General features: G+C 37.0%; 1 protein-coding gene across 1 annotated transcript in view; it reads left to right on the forward strand.

Moving 5' to 3' along the window:
- Positions 1-23,740, forward strand: part of Thsd7b (thrombospondin, type I, domain containing 7B) — a 780,466-nt gene that overhangs the window by 101,982 nt on the left and 654,744 nt on the right. Inside the window, exon 2 of the mRNA XM_013517433.1 lies at positions 12,798-12,971. Within this exon, the coding sequence (XP_013372887.1) occupies positions 12,833-12,971 (139 nt within the window). The 5' untranslated portion in view covers positions 12,798-12,832. The remainder of the gene's footprint in view (positions 1-12,797; positions 12,972-23,740) is intronic.

Consider the following 23,740-nt stretch of genomic DNA (forward strand, 5'->3'; position numbering starts at 1 on the left):
TTGTTACATGAAATGAGTCAGACCTTGAAAAAAATATTACATGTTCTCAGTTATATATGAAAACTAAAATGTTGATGTAGAGAACAGCATGAATTCATTAGAGGAAGGGTTGAGGGAGGGAGGAATAGAAAGATTTTGGAAAATGGGCACCAACATACAGTGAGGAGAAATAAATTCTAGTATTCTATAGCACAGAAGGGTGACTGTAGTGTACAACAATTTATTATATATATATCATTAAGAACAAGAAGAAATGAGTTGGAAGTTCCCCAGTACACACACATGTGCATGTGCACGCCCACACACGCACACACAATATGATACACCTTTTAAGAAATGCTCATTACCTTGATTTGATCATTATAAATTGGATAGATATACCTAATTCACCTGCTATACACCACCTGTACATACAATTGAAAAGTATTTATACCCTTTAATAATATGATATAATAATGAACATGAAGAGTGTTACTACACATCAACTTCTGCCTTTTCCTTTGAAATCAGATGTGGATGGTGTTGAATGAACAGATACATTGCAGTATTTTAAGGTAGAAAAATGATAAATGAAATACATCTCATGATAATTAGCTTCAGGCTCTATTGGTCTGTTTAAAACATGTACACTGTACACACACATATGCACCCACAACCTTGAAGATGCTAGAGAAAGGAAATAATTTGTCTTCCATTGGTCTAGCATGTTATTAAAGCTTTCTTTGTAGTTTATATAATCAAAGGAGCATCTACTCATCCTTTTCTATTCGCAAAAGATCTATTTCCCTGTTTCCTGTTATCTGCTTTTTATTTTGTTCTTTAAATTATTTATACTTTAGGTTTCTCATATAAGAAAAACCATGCAATATTTAACCTTTTGGGAAGGGGATGGGATGTAAAAAATTTAAGATGTGTCATGACCATGTACCAACTCCCCACAAGGAATGTTATCATTATATACTGCTAGCATGTGTTAATAAAAATGCAATAAAATTAATATAAAAGTACTTTGTGCATTTCAACATAATTTGGAGTATTTTCTTTCAGATGTCACTACATTATTTTGGGAAATGGGGATGACACTGGATGAAAATAAATTATCCAAAAATCTCCTGAATCTAATGAGTAACTTTTTAATGGTCAATGCACAGCCATAATAAATAAAAATTTATAAATGATAATGGAAGACACTGCTACAAAATTTATAGTCTTATAAACATGTTATTATTTTCATGTCAGCTATGGACACATTTTTCAATAAATTCCTCTGCAACAGTAGATGCATAATTAATCAAGAGAACACAAAGTTATATTTACATTTTAACTGGATAATTATCTTGACATTAAATATTTAGAATCTTACAGTGTAGAAATATCAATGGGTATTTAAGTATTTTTTAATTTTGAAGGTCATTAGCATTTGAAAAGAGAATATTATCTCATGCAGATAGCCTAGTTAACCTGAATTCTTATAAAACTACTTAAAGTAACAGTTAAATATAAGCTTAGATTAAATCACTCCTCGCATCACTTAAATATACATGTGCATATGTGAAAATCTAATATGTAATATATTTATGAAATGTGGTAAAAAAGAGATTATCAAATTCTACCTTCACCTCAAGTAAGATTAACTACAGTAAGGACCATTAGGTATCTATTTCATTTCTTAAAATATCTACAGAAGATACTGCACCAATTTTGTTAGTCTTTCTAGAATGTAAGATTTTCAAATAGAATGTGTTTTCTTTTTATGATCAACACAAGTTATCCTAAACAGATTCTAGAGCTTTTAGTTCTCTTAATGATTATGCTATGTTTTTATTTTATTTCTGTTAGACTACTGGAAGATTTTAAAAACATAGACGATATACAGGTTTTTGTACTCCTCTGATCTCTTGGTAATGTAGACTGAGCCATTTGGAACTTATTGGTAGTAGTAGTAATTTGTCACCTATTTAGCACAGGGTTGTATAATTACTAAATTAACTTTATTAAACATGAGGGAGAGAACTGAGAGGCTCAAACCAAAGAAAACCTTTAAGTGGTAAAGTTTGCTATTGACCTGTGCAAGATGAGGTCGGCTGATACATTGATTTTCAGATATGAGAGAAAGAAAAGACATCAGGACGACTCCTGGGCTTCTGACCTGATAAAGTGTGGTCACACCATTGAACTGGTGACACAGGGAAAGTCTGGGCTGTGGGCTATGTAGGTGAATTCAGGGCTCTGCTTTTCATGTTACATGAGAGCTGCCTCAACGTGCAGATGTCCACTTGGAGGTGCTCACTGGTGAGTTAGATGTCTGAGTTCAGGGGAGAAGTCAGGGCTGGAGATATGGCCATGGATACGGAGAAGTGGGAATCAAGAAGTATGATATTTAAAGCTGTGGGATTGAATACGATTGCCTGGGGGAGAGCAAAGCTGGTAAATGGAGGCTGACAGAGTCAGAACCACTGATATAGAGGTCAAAATGAAGAAGACATTAGAAATGGAGGCTAAAAGGAGGTAGAGAGTGAGAAGTTTTAAAGAATGAGAATTTGATGTCTGTGTCTCAAGTGAAGAACGTGATTAAGCAGAGAGTAGTGGGAGACATGCACCAGTCAGATGGTGCAATGGGAGCAGTGCAGTGAAGCTTCTAGGGGGTGCAAGGAGTTGACTTTCCATGAGGTGATGACAGCTGGTTCTGAAATTACCAGGATGTGTCTCTGATGCCTGGTGACTGCATAGAAGGAATCTACAAAAGTAAATATGTTTCTACTTTGCACTCTGCATATATGAACATGTCTGTCCCCATTGAGGGATCGGAGGCTGTTTACCAGTGCAGTTACTACCTTTTCTGGTAAGTGGCCTTTCTTAAATCCACCAATGAGAACAAATCCATCCATAGAGCTTCTTGATTTGTGTTGGTACCATGAATGAAGTGCCCCTTTCTGCACTGGAATGAAACTTATGAAAAATGACAGCAGATGCAGATGCTTTTCTTTGAGTAATGCATGCATTACCTAACAAAGGGGACCTGGGGAATAAACCAAGCTCACCTTTGTAAGAACAGAAACATTCATGTTCATGCTGAGCAGGATGCTTGAGTGTATTGGTTGAATTACGTGAGAGGAGAAGTTGTGTTTTGATTTGTAGAAGTCACACAGAGAGACACAGTCATACAAATGAGTGTTCACAAATAGATCCTTTGCTCCTAGTGACATAGATACCTTAGGACTTGGAGTTGCTTTCAGCTCAGGTAACAGAACGTATACAAAGAAAATATCTTTAAAACAAGGGTTTTTTTTTCCCCACAAAATGGAAAGTTCAAAAGTTGACAATCTAGAATAGTAGCTGTAGCTCTGGGAGAATGACTATAACACTTCCAGGTACTATATCTGTGTTCTACGGCAAAAGGGTTAGTGCTTTCTCTTGGGGGTTTATATTTTTATTGGTCAAAAGAAGTCTTCACAACCTTGACATTTGTTCCTACAAAACATTGATCAGAGCTAGGTCTCATGGCTGGTTTAGTAACAAGCATATCTGGGAATATGATATTTTTCTCTTTTGAACAGGGCACAAAGACACCCTAAAAAACTATGAATTCCAAAAGAGAGAAAGGGTACAGTTCTATTTGCCACCACTACTAAATTATAGTTTTGAAGCTGTCAGAAAAGCTATTTCAAGCCCTTTTTCTATTTCTTATGTCCTCTGGCAAAAGTTTATTCAGAGATAGGTAAAATATGTATGTAAACTCTTTACAGAATATTCTGTGGCCTCATTAACTGACATAAACCTATTACAATTATTAAAACACAAACCAAAAGCAACGTGATTATAAATTTTAATAGTATGAATTCATGCACCACATGCTTACATTTGATGCCGTTAAGATTTTTCAGTTATCTGCAGAAAGTGCACGCTGTAGCATGCAGAGCAGAAGAGGCTAGCAGTTAAAAGTCCTGAGGAGGTTACTAAGCAGCATGTCATTATGAGGCCAGGGCCTTCTCTCACGTGAAGTAGAGATGAAAATACCTGTTTTCTTCTTCACAGGGTCAGTGTGAATCTTTAATAGGATTGTTGGTAGAGACTGCTCTTAATTCTTGAGAAATATGGCACAAAGACATGACTGGGAGGTTGCAAAAATCACCTCTCACTTCTTTCTGCAGAGCAGCATTGCATTCCAGCCTACCCAAACCCTGGTACTTTTTCTGGTACTGGAGATTGAACTCAAGGCTCTGCACTGAAGTTCAACAAAGAGGACTGAGTCTTTTTCTTTTTCTTTTTTAGTTTGAATCCTGGTTTCTCTAAGTTGCCCAGGCGAGGCTTGAACTTCATATCCTCCAGCCTCAGCTTTCCAGATTGCTAGGTTGCAGTCCTATTCAACCACCCAGTCTCCATCTTTTCCTTAAGCAATAGCTGGAATAATGCTTTTTTGGAAAACAAGGGCATTAGTAACAAAGATAACCCACTAGTGAGACATTCATCTACAAACTTCCTATGCTTTATTCTATGTGATCCTTACTCCATGAAGGATTTTGGATGCTCTTTTGCTCATTTTGTAGAGGAGGACCCTCAAGTTTGGGGGGCACAGGTGACCTATCAGTGTGCACAGAAGTAGTAGAGAACACTTCTGAGCTCTGGTGTGAGGACTGTTTCCTGACCCAGCTTCAACACTCTTGGCTGAAATGTCCTTAGAATCATTGTCTAGCATCCTTAATGATCATTCTCTTCAGTAGAAAAATAGGAATAAATTACTGTTATGGTCTAAGTCTAGGTGTTCCCCCCTAATGTGGTCATAGGGTTTTTTCAGAGGTGGCTGAATCTAGAGTATCTTATTGATTTATAGTCTATGCTGGGATTAAGGGTGCCAGGATTAAGGGTGGGTGATTGCTGGATCAGTCCACCAATTGGATTGACACAGCACTAATCCCAGCAGTCTTGACAAAAGGGGCAGAAAGAGGCTTGTCTCACTCTCTCTTGTTACTTTTGCTGTCTTCTGCAGTCATGAACTACTGCCCCTCTGCCATGTGCTACCCTGCCTTAGAACCAGCCAATTATGGACTGAACTCTCTACAGACTGTGACATAAACAAACCCTTCTCCTTTAATTTGGGATGTCGGTATTTTGTCTCAGCAGTGTCAAAAATGTAACTAAGACAGAATTTGGTACCAGAGAAGTGGGGTCATTGCTGTGACTATATCTGACCATGTGGTTCGGGAACCTTTGGGAATGGCTTGTGAGAAGAGTTTGGAAAAGTTCAAAGATACTCTCTGAAAAAGTAGAGCTAGAACACCTTAGGCAGTTCTGTATGGGAGAGTTTGGGCAGAGCCCAGAACACTAGAAAGGTGATAGAAATCCTACTGGTAAAGACCATGTTTGGGATGTTTCTGCTTGGAAGAATGACTGCATTGGCTGTTGGACTCCAGATAATGTATGTTTGTTATGGCTTGGCAGAAAGTTTGTCTGCATTTTGATCATGTCCAGAGACATTGCCTGAGACTAAGAGTGTTGGACTAATTAATCTGGCAGAAGAAATTTCAAGGCAGTTGAATGTTGAAGTGGTGGCATGGCTACTGTTGGGGGCTTTTAGCCAGATTTATGTTGAGAATTAAGAGCAAAGAGCCTTGCAGGATGATTTAAAATACTGTGAGTTTAGCCAAAAAGGAAGCTCCAGTAAAGCTGTGGATTGGAAATACAGAGCATAGGAGATCTTAATTGCTGAGGAGGAAAAGGGGAGTAGGAAAGAGAGCCTGAGGACATCACAAGAAGCAGCAGCACTCCACCCTTTGCAACCTCAAAATTGTAAAAGTGAAAGACTTTGCTTTGAGAAGAAAGCCCCAGTGTCCCATGTTCCAGAATGGCACCACCATAGGGAGTTTGTTCCTCAGAATTGGATTCAGAGTGCTCAGCTATTCAGGTACCTAAATCCTTACAGCCAAGGGAGAGGGAAACCTAGCTAATGCTCCAGTTAGCAGCAGACCTTGGCATCATCCATGTGATGTTGGTTTTAGCTGAAGGCAGAATGGAAGAGTTGGGAGTTCAGGATGGCTTCTGCCCAGATTTTAGAAAGCCTGGAAGGCCAAGCAGTGTGTACCTGAGAGGGCATTGTTGAAGGTGTGAGTATGAAGCTAAAGGTATAGTGGAGACTCCAGAAGTTTGGAGAAGCCAAGACCATGGATCATCTGCAGGAAAGGAGCAGAATGGGCCCAAGAAAGAAGCCATGGGAGGTAGAACTACCAGAGGGGCCATAGGGGCAGAGCCACCCAACCCCTTTGGAGTTCACATCTTGCCATAGATTGCCCTGGATGTGGCATGTGAAACTACAAGGACTTAATGTTTGACCTGCTGTATTTTGGGCTGGCTTTGGTCCCTTTCCTTTTATCCCTGTTTGTAACTTTTGGAATGGTAATGTTTATCTTGTGCCATTGAGTGTTGAAAGTGTTTAACTTTTATTTTCATCCCTTTATACAAGGGCTCACAGCTAAAAGTTTGCCTTTAATCTCAGTAGAGACTTTGGCCTTGGACTTCTCAGCAATGCTGAATCTGTTAGGACTTTGGGAACTCTTGGAGATGGACTATATGCCTTTGCATAAAGGGATGTGCATGAGTCTTCCAGGGAACAGGGGTGAAATGTTATGGTTTGTGTCTGGATGTCCCCCCAAAGCTTCATGCTGTTTTAGATAGGCCTCTTTTGGAGGCAGCTGAATCTAGAGTTTGTGATTGATTCATAATACAGTGTTGGGATTAAGGGTGTTGGGATTAAGGGTGAGTGATTGTGGATTGGTCCACTGATTGAACTGGCACAGACCTAAACCTAACAGTCTGGATAAGATTAAAGGGGCAGAAAGACGCTTGTTTCACCCTTTTGTTCTTGCTGCTTTTGTTGTCTTCTACTGCCCCAGCTGCCATGAATGGTTGCATCTATGCCATGTGCCACCCTGCCTTGGAACCAGGTGATTATGGACTAAAACCTCTACAAACTGTGAGCTAAATAAACCTTATGTCCTATAACTTTGAGTGTCAAGTATTTTTGTCTCAGCAATGACAGAAAAGTAATAAAGACAGTTGCTTATAGTTGTATCATGAGGATCAAGTGAAATGATGTGTAACTGGCCTTATGCATGCTACTGAAAGAACCACAGGGTTGAAAAGCATCTACATTTTGGGGACATGAAAAATTGCTTGTGTTGATGTTCAGTTACAACATTAGTCTCTTTTGTTTTGCAGGAAGACCGCTGAGGTCACTTGCAAACAATTTGCTACCTTTGTGATCTCAGATTGCCACTTAATTCTCCATGTCTCAATTTTCTCATCTTGCAAATGGGGAATGATATGAATAATTCACTCACTGGACTGTGGAGAGTGTTCAATGAAGTGCTTAGGTCAGTGTCTTGCATATAGTAACACATGGGAAGCGTATCCTAGAAAATGAAATGAATGCACAACATTGCCATCAGAATTTGACCCACTGATTGCCCATCCTGGTGGAGCCATGTCTACACCGTTGTCATGAGATGGCACTATGGGGATATGCATAATCATGTTTTATTTTTTTCCCCTCATTCCTTGCTGCTCCTTCAGGCTGAAAGCAAATTGGAACATTTTCTATTTTATTTTTTAAGTTTTGCACCTTTTAAATATTCAAGGACTTCAATGATAAGAATATATGCAAGGGAAAATGAAATGCATATGAAATATAAGGCACATTTATCATAGTTTGAATGGCCTTTAAATGATTACAAAACTCAGGCTAAAGGAAGAAACTGCATTTTTAAATTTCTCTTAGTATTCATCAGTTTAGACCTAACCTTGCAAATATATTTTGGATGCTAAGATATATACTAAATAAGTTGATTTGGAAATTCAACAACCTTCATAATATAAATTATTTATGACATCCTGGATAGCACCTCTCCTGCATGACATAGTTCATCATGCTTATAGAATTTTTACATTTCTATTATCCATGACAGTAGAGTCTGTTTCTTGTCTTCTTATTTTGTTTATAGTGAACTCTTGTGGCCTCTCTAATCACAAATACAAAAATGACTCCCACTGTCCTCCAAGGAATAATGTAGTGAATTTTTGGCATTTGGAAGAAAGAAAAGCACCACAGTTTAATGCAGTAGACAAATCTGTGTTCAGATTTCATCTTGTGCTTTCCATCAGTCCAGCAGTCTCTCTTTACTTGCATGTAAAATGCATGCCTCATGACCGATGGGGGAAACACCAGCAAAATTAGTTTTCTATTCTGGCCTCAGGCTTCTTGGGGAAAGGGAAATAATGAGTTATAGTATTATAGGTGCTATGGCTTATATCTAGTTGTCCCCAAAGCCTCATGGGTCGTAGGTGGGGCTTGGTAGAGGTGACTGGATCTAGAGCATGGGATGCTGGAGGTGAAGTGTATGATGCTGTGATTAAGGGTTTGTGATTACTAAATTAGTTCACTGATTGGTTTGGCATAGTTCTGGGTGTGAATAATAGCAAGGCCCACTCTGAGTGTGAGTGCTACCCAACCTAAGGGCATGAACCTGGATAGGATATAAGAAAAAGAAGATGGCAGCTGCTGTTGTTTGCTACTTCTGTTTTACTGCCTTCTGCCTGCCACAAACTGTTTCTCCTCTGTGATGCCCCTCTGCCATGCCACCCTGCCTTGATGCCAGTCAACAGTTCTTCAAACTGTGAGTCACAATAAACCTCCTGTCCTCTCACTTTGGGTGTGAAGTATTTTTTCTCAGCAACTAGGAAAAGTAAAACAATAGGTAAGGTAAATAACAGAATTGTGTGGGTCTTTTTAGGCATAAGGTTTTGTGGTGGCATCTTAAACTGAGATCTGTTCCTCATTCTTTAAGATCTATTTTGGAATTTTTTGTTCAAGATCTTTGTTGGGTTTCCTACTGGTACTATGTTTTGTTTGTCAGTGATACCTGGGAGATGTAATCACTGCTAGAGTCCAACAGGTTCTCCAAGCCACCTTGCTATGGGCTGTCCTCTGGAGTGTTGGATCCTGGTATAGGAAAACACAGAGGAAGAGGCCAAAAGGCCTTAGGCCTTTTTAATAGTTAGTACAGGGCTTTAGGCTAGTGGAAAAGCCTAAGAATAGACGAAGGCTCATAATAACCTATGTTAAGATAGTTATAATATGTTTTTTTTTTTTTAACTAAAATTGAAAGAGTATGCTACACATATGTTAATACTTGACTAATCAGTCAAGCTCATTTGTGGTCTTGATAGAACTAAATCCTTTTAGATGTGTTTTTTGGCTTCCTATTTATGGATATTTGGAGTAAAGAAAACATGCTTTTAATACTTTTTATTTTCCATTTTAATGACTTGAATATGTTTTTAGATATGCTGGATACATGTCTCCCACTAATGAGAATAGACAAAGTCATCTTATATACCCTGGTCACTTTATGTCATGAATAAAAGTAGCCTCAGTAGAAAGCTGGTCCTGTTAGCTGATTATTAACTTTGGAAATAATAACTTAGGATCAGCTACCCCGTAACAGGGCCATCATTTTTATCAAATGCCCTCTAACATGACATTGACTTAGATCCTTCATTATACAGAAGATCAGCTTATTTACTTTCTCACAGGTATATTTCTCAACTTTGTAGGATTCACCAGGAAGTTTTGTTATATTATGGGGGCAATACGTAGGTTTCATCTTTCTGCTGCTTCATTGGAGTAATTGGCAGTGATGTCTTCTGAAAAATGTCTAGATGAAAGTCTTTATATCAAATCTGTTAGTCATGCAGAGGTAATCATCCATTGTATGTGTCTGCGCATGTGTGTAGAAGATCCCCATTGCTTTCTGAAGGAAATCGTGGGCTGGCTCAGTCAGTTTTTCAGCAGAAGTGGAGTAACTTCATTCACACAGAAGACTCAGGCTGACTTTAAAATACCATGATACAATTCCTCCAATTTTTAAAAGCATATGAATTCGCCATTATCAGTGTGTGATGTCTGTAGGATATGTGTGTATGCAAAGAGGTCTCATCTAAGCAGACGTATTTTATAGTCAGATGCCAGCAGACACGTAAGCAAGTAGATGGGAGTTGAGACTTCAGGGCTTCTAGTAGGGTGTTCCTTCCTGTATAAACCCATCGCTGGACTCATGACCTTGTAGGCTGGGCAGAGCAAGAACTGATGGTAACACATATGCCAGTACTCTGTGCCCTGTCACTCCTTGAGTCTTCCCTAACTCCAGCTCTGAAGTTGGCAATTTCCTCACCACAAAACGGGAGCGGGGACATGCGGTGTGCTTCTTGATGGTGGTGGTGGTGGTTTATGGGTGTCAGGGGCTAAGGTGCACCTGCAACTGCTTACAAACTAGGTAATTGCCCAGAGGCATTCTGACAAAGCACTCATGGCCAGAACAGTTGAGTTTATGTAATAATATACTAACTTCAAAATACATACTTTTACTTGAGGAGAGGCTATCTTTTTCTGCTTTACACAGATATAAATATAAGATAGCAATGCCCTTGGAATAAACTATAATTTATCATTCATGTTTCCTAATACTTAGCAGAAGCACAGCTGTAGTCAATCATATTCATGGCTATTTGCACCAAAAAGATGTGGCCAGTTTAGTTCTCAAGGACAGAGGTTTTAGAATTATGTCTAGTAATGCCCCAGCAGTCTGGGAAATCCTCTAACAGGCCACTCTTTGACACAGTCAACCAAGCCAGTAGTCCTTATGATATTTCAAACACAGCCCTTTACTTTTACCCTTCTTATTAGTGGTGTGTAATATATAAATTTCAAGAAAAGTTTTTGGTTTCTTTTCAAAGTATTCTCTTGATCCCTGGGTTGAGATTGGCCCTTGGAGAGCTGTGTACTTGAACTTCATTGCTTACCTCCTTGCAGAATAAGTTTTACTGATTTGTACTTTGCCACTGTCCCCTTGGAATATTCAAGGAAACATGAGACCCTGCCATATACAACTTACTGTTGTGGGTTTTATTTGCTGGAGAAAGTGTTCAGCACGTTGCTCAGCATCGTCTGTATTTATGAGGACTCTTGGGGTAAATTCCAACAGTGCTTGGGAGCAAGATGGCTTCTTTTGGAAAAGGAATAAGAAAAGAGGAAGGTGTAATTTAATCCTATGCCCATTAGGATTGTAGAACTATAGAATCTATTTCTTTTCTTTGGTCACCAGGAAGCTCATAGTTAGATTTTCCACCTGCCTTTAACAATTTTGCAGGTAAGCATTTAATGACAATCACGTCTACCCTTAATGCTTGTTTTACTGTTCAATACTTTTACCCTTCTCTGTGTGTGTCTCTTTATATGTAAATAATGCTGTCATAATATATGTGTTATTTTAAATATCTGAGCTCTCAGCTTCAGGTTGATAATTTTTTAATAAAACTGTAAATGGGGCAGGAAGTGTAGCTCAGTAGTCCAGCACTTGCCTAGCATACACAAAGGCTTGGATTTGATCTCTAGTTCTGAGAAACAAAAACAAAGGTAACAGAAGACTGTACCTGGGAATCTGACAGGCACATGAGATTTACTATATGCTCTGAGTAGATTCTTGTGTGAAAAATCCAAAGCATAATAAATTAAAGAGTAAAATGAAAGATAGTAGGAAACGTGAGGACAGATCTTTTACAAACAGGAAGGGGACCAAGAGATGAAGAGAGGGGAGGGAGAGAAAATCAAGGAAAACAAGAATCCAGATGAACTATGTATATGTACAAGTCCCCATGATGAATGTAATCACTATGTATTATAAACAAGTACTAACAAAAATTTTATAAAATGGATTCTTTTTATATTCCCTTTTAACCTGTTCTTCCCATATATTCTGCAGCAAAGGGTTACCAATCAGTTCAGTAATCTAAATTTGTCCTGTTTAACCTTCATCCTTTACTAAGGCACATCCGACTGCAAACTAAATATTTTAATGCAGCTTTTGCTGTACCTCTCAGATCTCTCCTGCTCGTTTCTTTCCTCAATATTTGTCTCAACTATTTCCCTAGTTTCCTAATTACCCTCAGTTTCTCTAGCACTATGCACTAGTACCCATTGTGCATACTTGAGACATTATTTAAGTAATTTGGTGTTTTATGATTCTTATTGTTACTGTTTACAGCATGCAATCCAAATCCCTCATATGACAGTCAAAGTGCTTTATAACTGGACTCCAGTCTATGACCTAAATGCCATCTTCAGCCATTGCTCCCTCCCCACTGTGATCCACAAGGCAGCCACCAACATACCTGATCACCCATCACCAAGCACAAAATGCGTTTCAGCACCTTGTTCTCTCTGTCTGGTGTGTGCTTCCTGATTCCTGCAGGCTCTTATGCTCCCTAAGGCTCTACTCATTATCTTGTGTGAGTTTCCTTCTTTTTTCTTACCAGAGAAGAACTAATTGCCTTATCTCCATTTTTCTACTTTCTTCATAGTACAGTTACAACTTGCCTCACTCTCTTTTGGATTTTGTCATGTATGCATATCTGTTCCCCAGCCGCGAGCACCTCAAGGGATTTGTCTGAGTAGAAAGGATGGAATATACTCAGTATTTGCTAACCTTGCTTTCTTTGAAGCATAAAAGTGGACTGACTGAGGGACTACTGACTCAGTAGAATTGATATGGCTTCTTTGGGTAAGGATTAAAAACATAGCAAATTAATTACTAACCCTCAAATGATAGTATTGTCTATATTACCTTTATGGTAATGTAATGGGAGATTTATAATATTATCATGGTAAAGGCTGTAGCAGTCAAAGTAAATTTTCATAATTTCTGAACAAGAGAAGCTTACCTCATATTTCTCTTTCATTTTTCTCTTAGGACTAGGCAGGCCAAGAAGTTGAGCGGTCTGAAGAATGTTTCCAAAGGGTAATCTTCTTGTCACTGCCCGGGCATGGAGGAGCATGCGGAAGCTGTTTCCATTACTTTCACTCTTGCTGTCGCATGCTGCTCATTTGGAAGGCAAAAAGGATAATCAGTTCATCTGGAAACCAGGTAGGAATGTCCTGACTGTTCCTCTGTCTTACTGTCATTAAGGAGGAGAAAAGCTTTTCCGTCCTTATTTGTGGAGCAGTAGGAAATAATCCAGAGAGGAAAAATCGACTCCGCATCCTTATTGTGCAGCATACACACTGGGGTTTTTATTCCTGCCTAAGTGTCACCTCTTTCAGGGATGCTTGTTACCCTTTAGAATTTTCATATTGTTGTCAATTAAAGTTATGATTTGTATAGTTGCATCTACTTCTTCTTTGTCAAATATTTCCCTTCTATGTTACATATTTGCAGCAAAAATAACATCTGAATTTAGCAGCTATCCTCAGCTAAAAATGTGTTGGACCAAATCTATATTTGTTTCAGGGTTCAAAGTAGTTAGCTATTTATTACTAAATACCTTCAAGCTTAGCTCCTATACATCTAAATTTAGGAGCAATGCAAATTATCTTAAAAACTTTGCTTATTAGTTGTGACTATAAAGTCACCTTAATGTATTTGAACATCTTCAGTCCTGTTATGTTCAATCCTTTATGGATATGAATAAGTTGAGCTTTGGTTTGGAAGCTTATATGCAGTTCATGTTCTTCTCTGTTTTCTCAATTTGGCTATGTGAAGGATTTGTTAAATTTAATTTCAAAGCCTAATAATTTATTAACTTAAATTACACACCCCAGACATCTTGGCTCTTTGTATCACTGATGCTTGTCTTTGTTCTGGATTTTAATTTTCTTAAAGTTTCACAATCATATCATTTGAAATATTTATTACTGTTTCAAGAGTCCATTCTTGCAAATGTAGATAATTTACAAACTTAATATCATGGAAAGCAAGGAAAATGTGATGTTGTAGAAGATCTATGGTCCTCAGAGAGTTTTCATTTTGGTCTCATCATCTTGAAATTAAATAGACTGAGAACATATTGTCACCATGGAAATGTGTATAAAAGTGATATTTGTAATATTTAAATGACTTTGCAAAAATGAAAGGGAATTACGCTTTAAAGTATATTAAGTGAAAAACTCCAGCACTGTTAGAGATACAGTCTGGAGGAAATTTAATTGCATTAAAACCTTTATAAATTAATTTAATTGTGAACTCCAATACTACGTTGGTTACTTCCTTTATTTTTTTCTTACAGTACTTTAGGAAGCTTTGAGAATAGTTCTAAGAGTCAATATTTCTTTTTTGCAAATGGGCCTATTATTATTTTAATAACAAAAGATAAACATTTAATGAAATCTAAAAGGTATATTTATTTAACTATACTGCTGTTTAAAGAGCTCCAAAAATACAATTTGATTGGAAAGTAGCAAATCTGAAACATGAATGATACATGTTGAGAAAACGGGGTTATTTTGTAGCAAATTATAAAGCATCTGCTTTTCTAAAAATAGGTCATTTAAATAGGATATTGTAGAAACAACTCTGTCCAGAAAAAATACTTTGAGATGTCAAATCTGATTTTAAGAAGTGAGAATCCTTCCTGTCAGACACATTGTATTATTTGAAATGAACACCTAGGTCATTACTCTTCTTGGTGTTCATTGCTTTTTTCCATTCTTATTGTGCCGTTCCTAAAGGGCATAACATTGGGTTACACAATCCACCCCATAGTTTTCTTCTGTAGATTTGTACTTTAGCATGATGCATCTCAGTACCTGCACCTGGGGGATACAGGAAGTAATCTTAGTCTTTGTCCACTTGGTATGACTAATGGCAAGCTGTGCACATGTGTAAAAGTGTCAAACCTGGATTTTGACCCACATAATGCTCCCTCTAACAGTTTTTACATATGTTTACCCGAGCATTAAGGGGGTGAAATACACCCATGTCTTTCTTCTGTTAAGTAAACATATACTTTACCATAATCAAATGTGTGTGTGGCTCATAGTAGCTCGGGAGAAATTATCACAGAGAAATTTTCTTAGAGGACCAGGACTGGAACTCCTATGAGATCATTTACAGCTGAGGAAGACCAAAATGTTTCTGCCCAGGGAACTATGCAAAGATCTGTGGAGCACACTGGTGAACAAAGAGGTGAACAGGAAAGTTCCACCTCACAAAGAGCTACCATGACAACAGGAAAACCAAAAAATGAACTACCCTACAATAAAAGGACAGGAAAACAAAACATAATGTCAGTGTAAGCAGTACTTGTACAAGGAACAGGCAGTTGTCATGTGTGAAGGCTGCCTGGGTGTGACTGTTGAAGCAATGATTATTTACTTTTTATTTTAGAGAGAATTGAAGAAGAAAAGAATAATAGCAAAATGCCAACAACATAGACAAAAACAAAACAAAGCAAAAACAGTAAGAATGATACAGGGTTTCAGAACAAAATGATAAGGATTAACAGTGGTTGTTATATTACATATTATTATCTTCAGAAAGTTGGTCAGATTACCAGATATAAGAATGCAAGATTAATTAAACCATTAAAGAGAACAAAAAATAAAAACAAAAAAAATTCTAAATGATACAGATTTTCACCAAACAAGATGATAGGAATTCAACAATTGTTGTTATGTTGCTTATTGTTGTCTTCAAATTAGTCATTCAGATTACCAGATATAAGTATGCAAAATTTGTCAAATAAATAAATAAATAAAGCATTATGTGTTCCTTAAACCATTAGACATCGGCAGGACAGTTATCCAAGCCATCCTTCTGTAAATATATGTATATTTTTTTTCCTTTCCTTCTTTCTTTCTTTTTCTCTTTTCCCTAATCCCAGTTATTTCTGCTTTTGAGCAATTTCTTTTCCTTTACCAATATCTATTGTACATTTTGGGTTCCACTTACTCTTTCATGTTCTTACACTAGGGAGACAACGTGATGTCTATAAATGTGGGTCCAATTTTTTTCACTTATGAGTATGGTCTCTATTTGCATCCATTTACCTATAAACGCCTCAAGTTTACCTTTCTTATAGCTGAGTAATACTCCATTGTATAAAAATACCAAGTTTTTTTTGTCAGTTCCTCAGTTTATGGGCATTTGGGTTGTTTCCAAGATTTAGCTGTGACAAATTGCACTGCTATAAACATGGGTGTATATATATTGCTGTGGTGTGGTGTTTTTAATTCTTCTGGGAAAATACCCAGAAGGGGAATAGCAAAGAGTATTACTGTGATAGACTTTTGTTTGTATTTACCTTGTAGTTCACATAGGTTTTATTGCTGATGTTGTCTTTTAGGTTTTGTAAACAAACAGCTGATATGAAAATGTTGATGTCTATTCTAAGCACTCATTACATATTTGATATTTTATTTTATTTTATTGATATCTTATTTTCCTGCTAAGTGCGCATTGTACAGTATAGAAAGGAGCTCCTGACAGAAGAGGAAGACAAGAGGGGTAACAAGAATTGCCTGCTACACAGGAAAGGAAAGCTAAGCACATGTGTTGTCAGTGTAAGTGAGACATGTGCATGGAACATACTGTTGTCATGTGTGAAGATTGCCTTGGGTGTAATAATTGAAATAAAGATTATTTTTATTGTAGAGTTCTTTTGGTATTTCCATTGTAGTTCACATGAGAATTTATTTTTGAGGTTATTTTTTAGGTTTTGTACACAGCTGATGTGAAAATATTGTACAAGTACACAGCTGATGTGAAAATATTGACATTTATTCTTAAGTGTGCAATACATGTTAAGTATTTAATATTTTATTTTATTAATATTTTATGTTTCTGTTAACTGCACACTGTATAATTTAAAGAGAACTTCTTGATAAAATTTCAAGACTGGTGAAATGCCAAAAATGTCATAAACAAGATCAGAAAAGCAAAATATGTGTGCTGTCATTGTAAGTAATGCCTATTTATGGAATGTGCTATTGTCAGGTGTGCAGACTGCCTTAGGTGTGCCAATTAAAGCAAAGATTATTTTTATTGTAGAGTTTTATTGGTATTTTAAGTGCAGTTCACATAGGAATCTATTTCTGCTGTTATTTTTAGACTTTGTACAGCAAAGCAGTTAATGTTAAAAATTTTTATGCTTTTTTATAATTAATAAGTAATAAAAATTTAAGTTTATATTTTTGATATTTTTTCCTGTTAAGTACTCATTGTTTAATGAAACTCATAAAATTAAAATTAATAATTCATCAATGGAAATAGTCTAAAGAATACACATATTATACACCCACAACAGTGTGCCTTTATGACAAAATTGGTGTCATAGCCCTCTTAAAAAGGTAATTACATATTTTTGTAATATATGTATGTAACTATATATATGTCTACATATTAACCACCATGTTACTTGGTTTCTAAACCAAATTGTCTGTACATAGTCCCACACATATTGAAAGTAGAAACATTTTTAAAGTGAAAGTCTAGTCCTCTGTCCCTGTCTCGACATTTGTATCTTTCAAAAAGTTTTCTTTGTAGTGTAAGAATATTTTGTACATATTATTGAATATAAACCACACAGGTAAGTATTGCTATCAGTATTATTTGGAGTTATGCTGGAAAAGAAATTGCCCAGGTAGGACACTATGGAAGTGGGCAACTGTGAGCAGGGTTCAAGAACTACCACAGGGATTGCACAGTGTCCCCAGACTCTATCACTAGGGGCTCTGCTACAACTTCTAGGCACACAGGGACAAGGGCAAAGAGTGGTTCCTGCAATTTTCAGAGAAAACTATGGAGAGGTTACCTGACAGATGCTGGGGCCTTAGGCAGATAGAATGAACCAGAAGTGGAAAATAAGAGGAAGATGATTTGCTTTCCTCCTGCCTTCACATCTCCTGCCAAAACTCCATTGTTTGAATCCAAGCAGAAGCCGCAAGGCCAAAGAAGCTATTGATGTCTGTAGGCAGCCTCCTGGGCAAGGAGCAGGGTGGAAAGTGGTAGAGAATGATAGATGTAAAAATACATAATTCATACAGATATATATATATATGTATATATATATATATATACACACACACACATATGCATGTGTGTGCACACATTATTTCATATAATTTTAATCATGTTCTGCTTCTTTTATTTGAAGCTTTCTTTTCTCATATAATTATGTCTTGGTGAATGTTACCTATTGATGTACACAGGTCAACCTCATCTCTTAATGGTTACGTGGTATTTTTTGCATTTTAACTTAATAATTTATTTCACTAGCTCCCTGTTGCTTTGTGTTTTCTTACCCTATTGTTTGGCCTTTCAGTGAGTTCTAGTTTTCTGGCTACTAAATATAATGCCAACATGGATAAAGCATTGTGTTAAGAGTAAACATCAATTGATTTGAGAATTCACATCTCCTGGAGTGATTACAGGTCATCACCTTCAAAGGCAACTTCTGCATCTTAGAATCTGTTTCTTATTTCTACATGAGTTTATTGTATTTCATTTTGATTTAAAAAACATTTGAGTTGAAATTAATTGTATTTCTATATTATGTAATCAAAGAACACAGGTCCAGTGTAAACTGGAATTTGAACAGATTTCCATGGAACCTGACTAGTATACTTTATTTTCAAAACCCATAAATAATTCACGGAGTTTACATTGTATGTAGGGTCAACCACTTAAACTCTTTGCTGTCCTATGTTGTTCGCCACCCTGGAATCAGGTTAGGTGTTAGTCAGTTTAACTCAAGTTTTTAGCGTTTCTAGATGAGTCCTCATGTTGGAAAAAATAATGGATTAGTGATTAATAAGTGAGTGATATGGTATGTTGCTGAGGCTTTGCTTTCTAAAGGTGAGTCTGGTGAGTTTTAAGATGTGGGGCCATTGATCTGGCAAGGCTGTTGAATGCCTGTCATCACTGTAATCAGATCCTCTTATCTGTATCGAGTGACAGGCAATCTGTCATCCATGCCAAGAAAGAAGGGTAATGTCAGCGAGAGTATCAGGTAAAGAGTAAGGTTGTTTATTGTTTTATGTTTAAATAGGTACCTGTTCATGGGTGCCTGCTTTGTAGAGGTGAACAGGTCATGGTCCTTGATGCAGTCATAGATTGTAGCATCTTTTAAAATATTTCAGTATCGGTTCTAAGGGGTGCATTCATTTCACTAACACATACTTATTGAGTCCTTGTTATGTGTTATAAGGACATAAGATAAATGGAGAATAAAACAGGTAATTACTCAGTTCTCAGGAACAGGGTACTCCATATAATCAATGGTTAGAGAATGTGTTAGATGGTGATCAGTGCTAAGAAGAAAGAGGGTAAGTAGGAGGAGTGTGCAGTGCTAAGAGGCATGGCTGAAAGCTTGAGGGGGTTAATTGAGGAAAAAGTTCAAAGAAGTGAGGGAACCAGGTGCAGTGTCGTCAAGTTAAGGATATTTCAGACAGAGGGCACACCAAGGACAAATGCTCTGTAGCAGGAATGTGTAGAGCATATTTAAAGACCATGGAAGAGATCAGCATGCTGCAGCAGAGACCATAGGGAGATGTCTTAGTTACTTTTGTCCTTGCTGAGACAAAATGTCCAGCACCCACAAGTCAAAGGAGGAAAGGTTTATTTTATCTCACAGTTCATAGAGGTGTTAGTAGACAGTCAGCTGGCTCCAAGGCAAGGTGGTATAGCAAAGAGGCATCACAATTCATGGTATGGCGGGCAGAAGGCAGCAGGGCAGTGAAGCAGCAAGCAGCAGCATTAACAGGAGGCCTGCCACTCTGAAAAGCCCACCAATGAGTGCATGAGGCTTGTAGGGGGACATCAAGATACAAGCCATAACAGCAGACATATAGATTAGGTCAGAGAGGAAATGGTCTAGATCAGCTATATTCTCATAGGTCATGGCTTTTTTTCTGAGTGAGATAGAAAGATAATGGAGGGTTTGGAGAGAGCAGTGACATGATTAGACTTTTTTTTCAATAAGACTTGAAGAGGATTGCTGTGGGTGACCAGCTGAGAAGGTCAGAGCAGGCAGACCAGCTAAAAGGTGAATGCAGAAGTAAAAAGTGATGATAATAGCTGGTACCAAGGTCACGGCAGTAAATGGTGAGAAAGGGTTGAATTTTGGATATATTTTTGGCTACAGTTTCAACCAAGGATGATTTTGAGAATGTATGGAGACATCTGGTTCATATAACTTGGCAGTCAAGGTCCTTATTGACATCAAGGATGCTACTATCTTAAAATACAGGGGTTAATTAATACCCTGCCGTGAAGAATTAGAAGGCCCCAGAATGTTATGGTGCCTATGCTGGGAAACTCTGATTTAAGTAAAGTCCCCAGGATTTTCTAGTGATGGGAAGGTGGACGGGGACACTTCTGGGGGAGCTCAGTGCTGTATTTACCTATCTTAAGCCTGTTAGAAATTCATGTGGGCAAGTTCACCAGGAAGTCTGAGATACAGGCTTTGAATGTAAGAGAGAGAGACAGGTTTTTGCTAGAGATACTAATTTGGGAGCCACTAACAAAGAGGTAGAATTTAAATGTAGCCTTAAAAAGGAAGTGAGCTTGAAATTTATGATTTGGAATATATAAAGGATCACATTCTAATTACTGTTTTTTGGGAGCAAGATAACATTCAAAAATTATTATGTAAAACATATGTAACATAAACTTTACTTCTTTAACAGGTTTGAAGGTATAAAATTCAATGATATTTAGTACATATTTAGTATGGCAGTATGGTGGAATCATTACCACTATGTAGTTCCAGAACATTTTTACTATCCAAAAGTACACTTTATAAGTGAGTTTATAAAAAGACTGGAAAAAAATTTTGTTTGGAATAACAAGTTCTGAAAGAAAAATTATCCCAGAGTTGTTTGTTTGTGACAGGCTGTCTTAATATCCTTAAATCCTCGTAAGAGGTCACTCTAGGTCACTCTCTCATAGAATGGGCTAAAGGTTTGTGCATAGACAGGTCCATGCTCAAATCCTGAGTATCTAAAGGAGAGAATTCTTTGCTTCTAACCCTTACTTATCCATTTGAAAATAGTACAACAGCTGAGAGAACTAAGATGATATATTAAAATATATCAATAATAATTACTCAATAGATACTAATTACTATATCTTACATAATCATTATGTAGTAATTTTGTTTTTGAAATGTTTATGACTGTTACATAGCTTTTATACACTTTTCTTATATACAAGGGAGAGACTGACAGCTATATGCAATCTATTTAAAAATGATTATACATTGGGGCTGGGGATTTAGCTCAGTGGCACAGCGCTTGCCTGGCAAGCACAAGGTCGTGAGTTCAATTCCTGGTACCAGAAAAAAAACAAAAAACAAAAAACAAAAAACAAAAAACAAAAAAAAAAATAAAAATGATTATACATTGTTTTGGGGGCATTTTAGGTATAACATTTTCTTTCTAAATGGCAGACTCCTGGAAAGTTTTAATTTCAATAACTCCTACCTAATGAATAAAACATGAGAATAATGACCTATGTTGACATGACTAAGTAGATAAATTGGCATTATTTTTGCAAAAAGAGACTATAAATGACATTGCGTAAGGAAAAAGTATCTTACGTTCATATTAACATACATTAATATACAGTCATATACATTCATATTTAATTATAGCTTAATAACATTTTCAATGTTGAAAATACTTTAAGGAAACTTGCCTTGCATTTATATTATACATTTATATGGTACCCATATAACATATATTATTATATTATATTATACATGTTAAACTTAATATTATACATAAATATTAAACTTAAGCAATCTTACAGAAAAAATTCTTGGAGCAAAGCTATTTTATTAGCACATGCTGGGGTTTCATAATAGTTACATTTGTTTTGGGGAATTTGGGGTATTCTCGATCAGTTTTGATTCCTTTTGCCCTTCTTCTCTCCCCTCCCCCCTCTCCCCTTCTTTCTCCCCTGATTCCTTCCCCTTCTCCAGTCAGCCACCTGTTTCCTACCTTCTTTCCTTTATTTTACTTTTAATTAACTTATATTGTGGGTTTATCATATAAGAAAAGCCATGAGATTTTTTATGTGTCTGACTTATTTCACTTAACATTATCATCTCAAGATCCATCCATGTTCCTGCAAAAGACATGCTTTCATTCTAATATTTCCTCTTGGATTTCGATTAAATTGAAATAATTTCACCTACTTCCGTAGATATTAGTTCATGCAAGAAGCAGTATAGTCATTTTATTAGCATTCCTTAGCAAAGATACATGACTCCCTCACACCTTAGGGAAGGGTGGTATAATTTGGCATGTGTTAACCGGACTCAGTCCATGATTACCTGGCTCCAGGGCAGAAACGTCAAGATAGAAAGGTGAGATAGAGAAAAGGTACTTAATTTGTAGGCCAGGAAGAAGAGCAGTACAATAGCATCAGAGAGGAAGGGAGGAAGGGCCAGGCTTAGACATCAGGGTCACGCTTCCATGACCCACCCAGAGTTGTGGGTTCCACCAATCCCCCAAATGGAACCCAAAGCCAGTCAGGTTAACACTTCACCCTAACCACCACATCCTCAGTGGTGTTACACCTGTGATATCAAAAAAACACAGACAAGTCAGGTGCTGTGGTGTACACCTATAATTCTAGCACTCTGGGAGGCTGAGGCAGAAGAATCACAAGTTCCAGCCCAGCCTGGGCAAGTTAGCAATTTAGCAAGACTGTATCTCAAACAAAAAAAGGCAGGGGAAATGTAGCTCAGTGCCAGAGTCCTAAGTTTAGTTCCCAGTACCAAAACCAAACAAAGCAAACAAGTTGTTCATTCTGGGATAAAAAGCATGTTGAACTGGGTTAATCTCAAGGTAACTCAGTTATTCACCGGAGCATGTGGTATAATTTTTTCTATAAAAAAATAAACTGGTTACTAAAACTTGTCCAAGTTACAATTTCGAAAATACTCAATTCAAACACTTATTCGCTGCAGAGGATTGGAAACAAATTGACCTGTTGGATTGGTGATTGCTGTGGGAATGATTTCTGCCTGGTGGTCAGCTTCTCAGCGGAGAAAATCCTCTATGGTACCTGGAAATATATCCCTTCAATTTTTTTTCTTTCATGGAAGAATTTTGATATTTAACTTCAGTTTGATTTATAATTCAGTAAGAAGTATAGGTTTCTAAGCAAAGAAATATGAGCCAAAGTTCAAAACAATTCAGAAGCATCAAAATGAAATTGAGAAGTGAATAAAGACTTAACTGACAATATTATAAATTTATGAAGCAAACCTAAAAGCTGACTTGTTAGCGTTTTAATGGGCATGACCATAGATACTACTGCAATACACTGCCAGTCTTGATTGGGATCAAAAAGCCCACCTTTGTCTGAGTTCCATATGGATGTATTCTAACCAGGAAGTTATTTTGAAATTTCAATAAAGTTCCTTAAACATCACAATCAGAAATGACATTTGTGTGAAACATATTCGTGCTGTAGGTGATGTCTGAGACTTAGAGAAATAATTTACAAAGAGTATGTTTAATATCACTCCTATTTACCTTCTTTCAACATTATGCACTACTGAACTTTTTTTCTGAACAAAAGCATGACCACAAATGACCAGCTCATCCTTTTATTTCTCTCTTGAGTTACTATGATAAGCCAGTGTGGATTATGTAGGGAATATGTGATATTGCTACTGCTTCATATTGATCACCCCCTCAAAGAAATGAAGAATAAAAAGCCATGGTATAAACAGTGATTATTTAGCAGCAGATTTCATTTACGAATTCACTTCAGTACAAAGGTAACACAATAAGTGGGAAGAATAACATTGATTGTTTTCTGTGTGTAGATTTTTTTTTCCCCTCAGGGTTAATAAATTTTAATTGAGTACAGCTGCTCCAAGATTTCCGTTGCTAAGTTTATAT

The sequence above is a fragment of the Chinchilla lanigera genome, unplaced genomic scaffold (genome assembly GCF_000276665.1).
Source record: "Chinchilla lanigera isolate Chin_1 unplaced genomic scaffold, ChiLan1.0 scaffold00039, whole genome shotgun sequence".
NCBI lineage: Eukaryota > Metazoa > Chordata > Mammalia > Rodentia > Chinchillidae > Chinchilla > Chinchilla lanigera.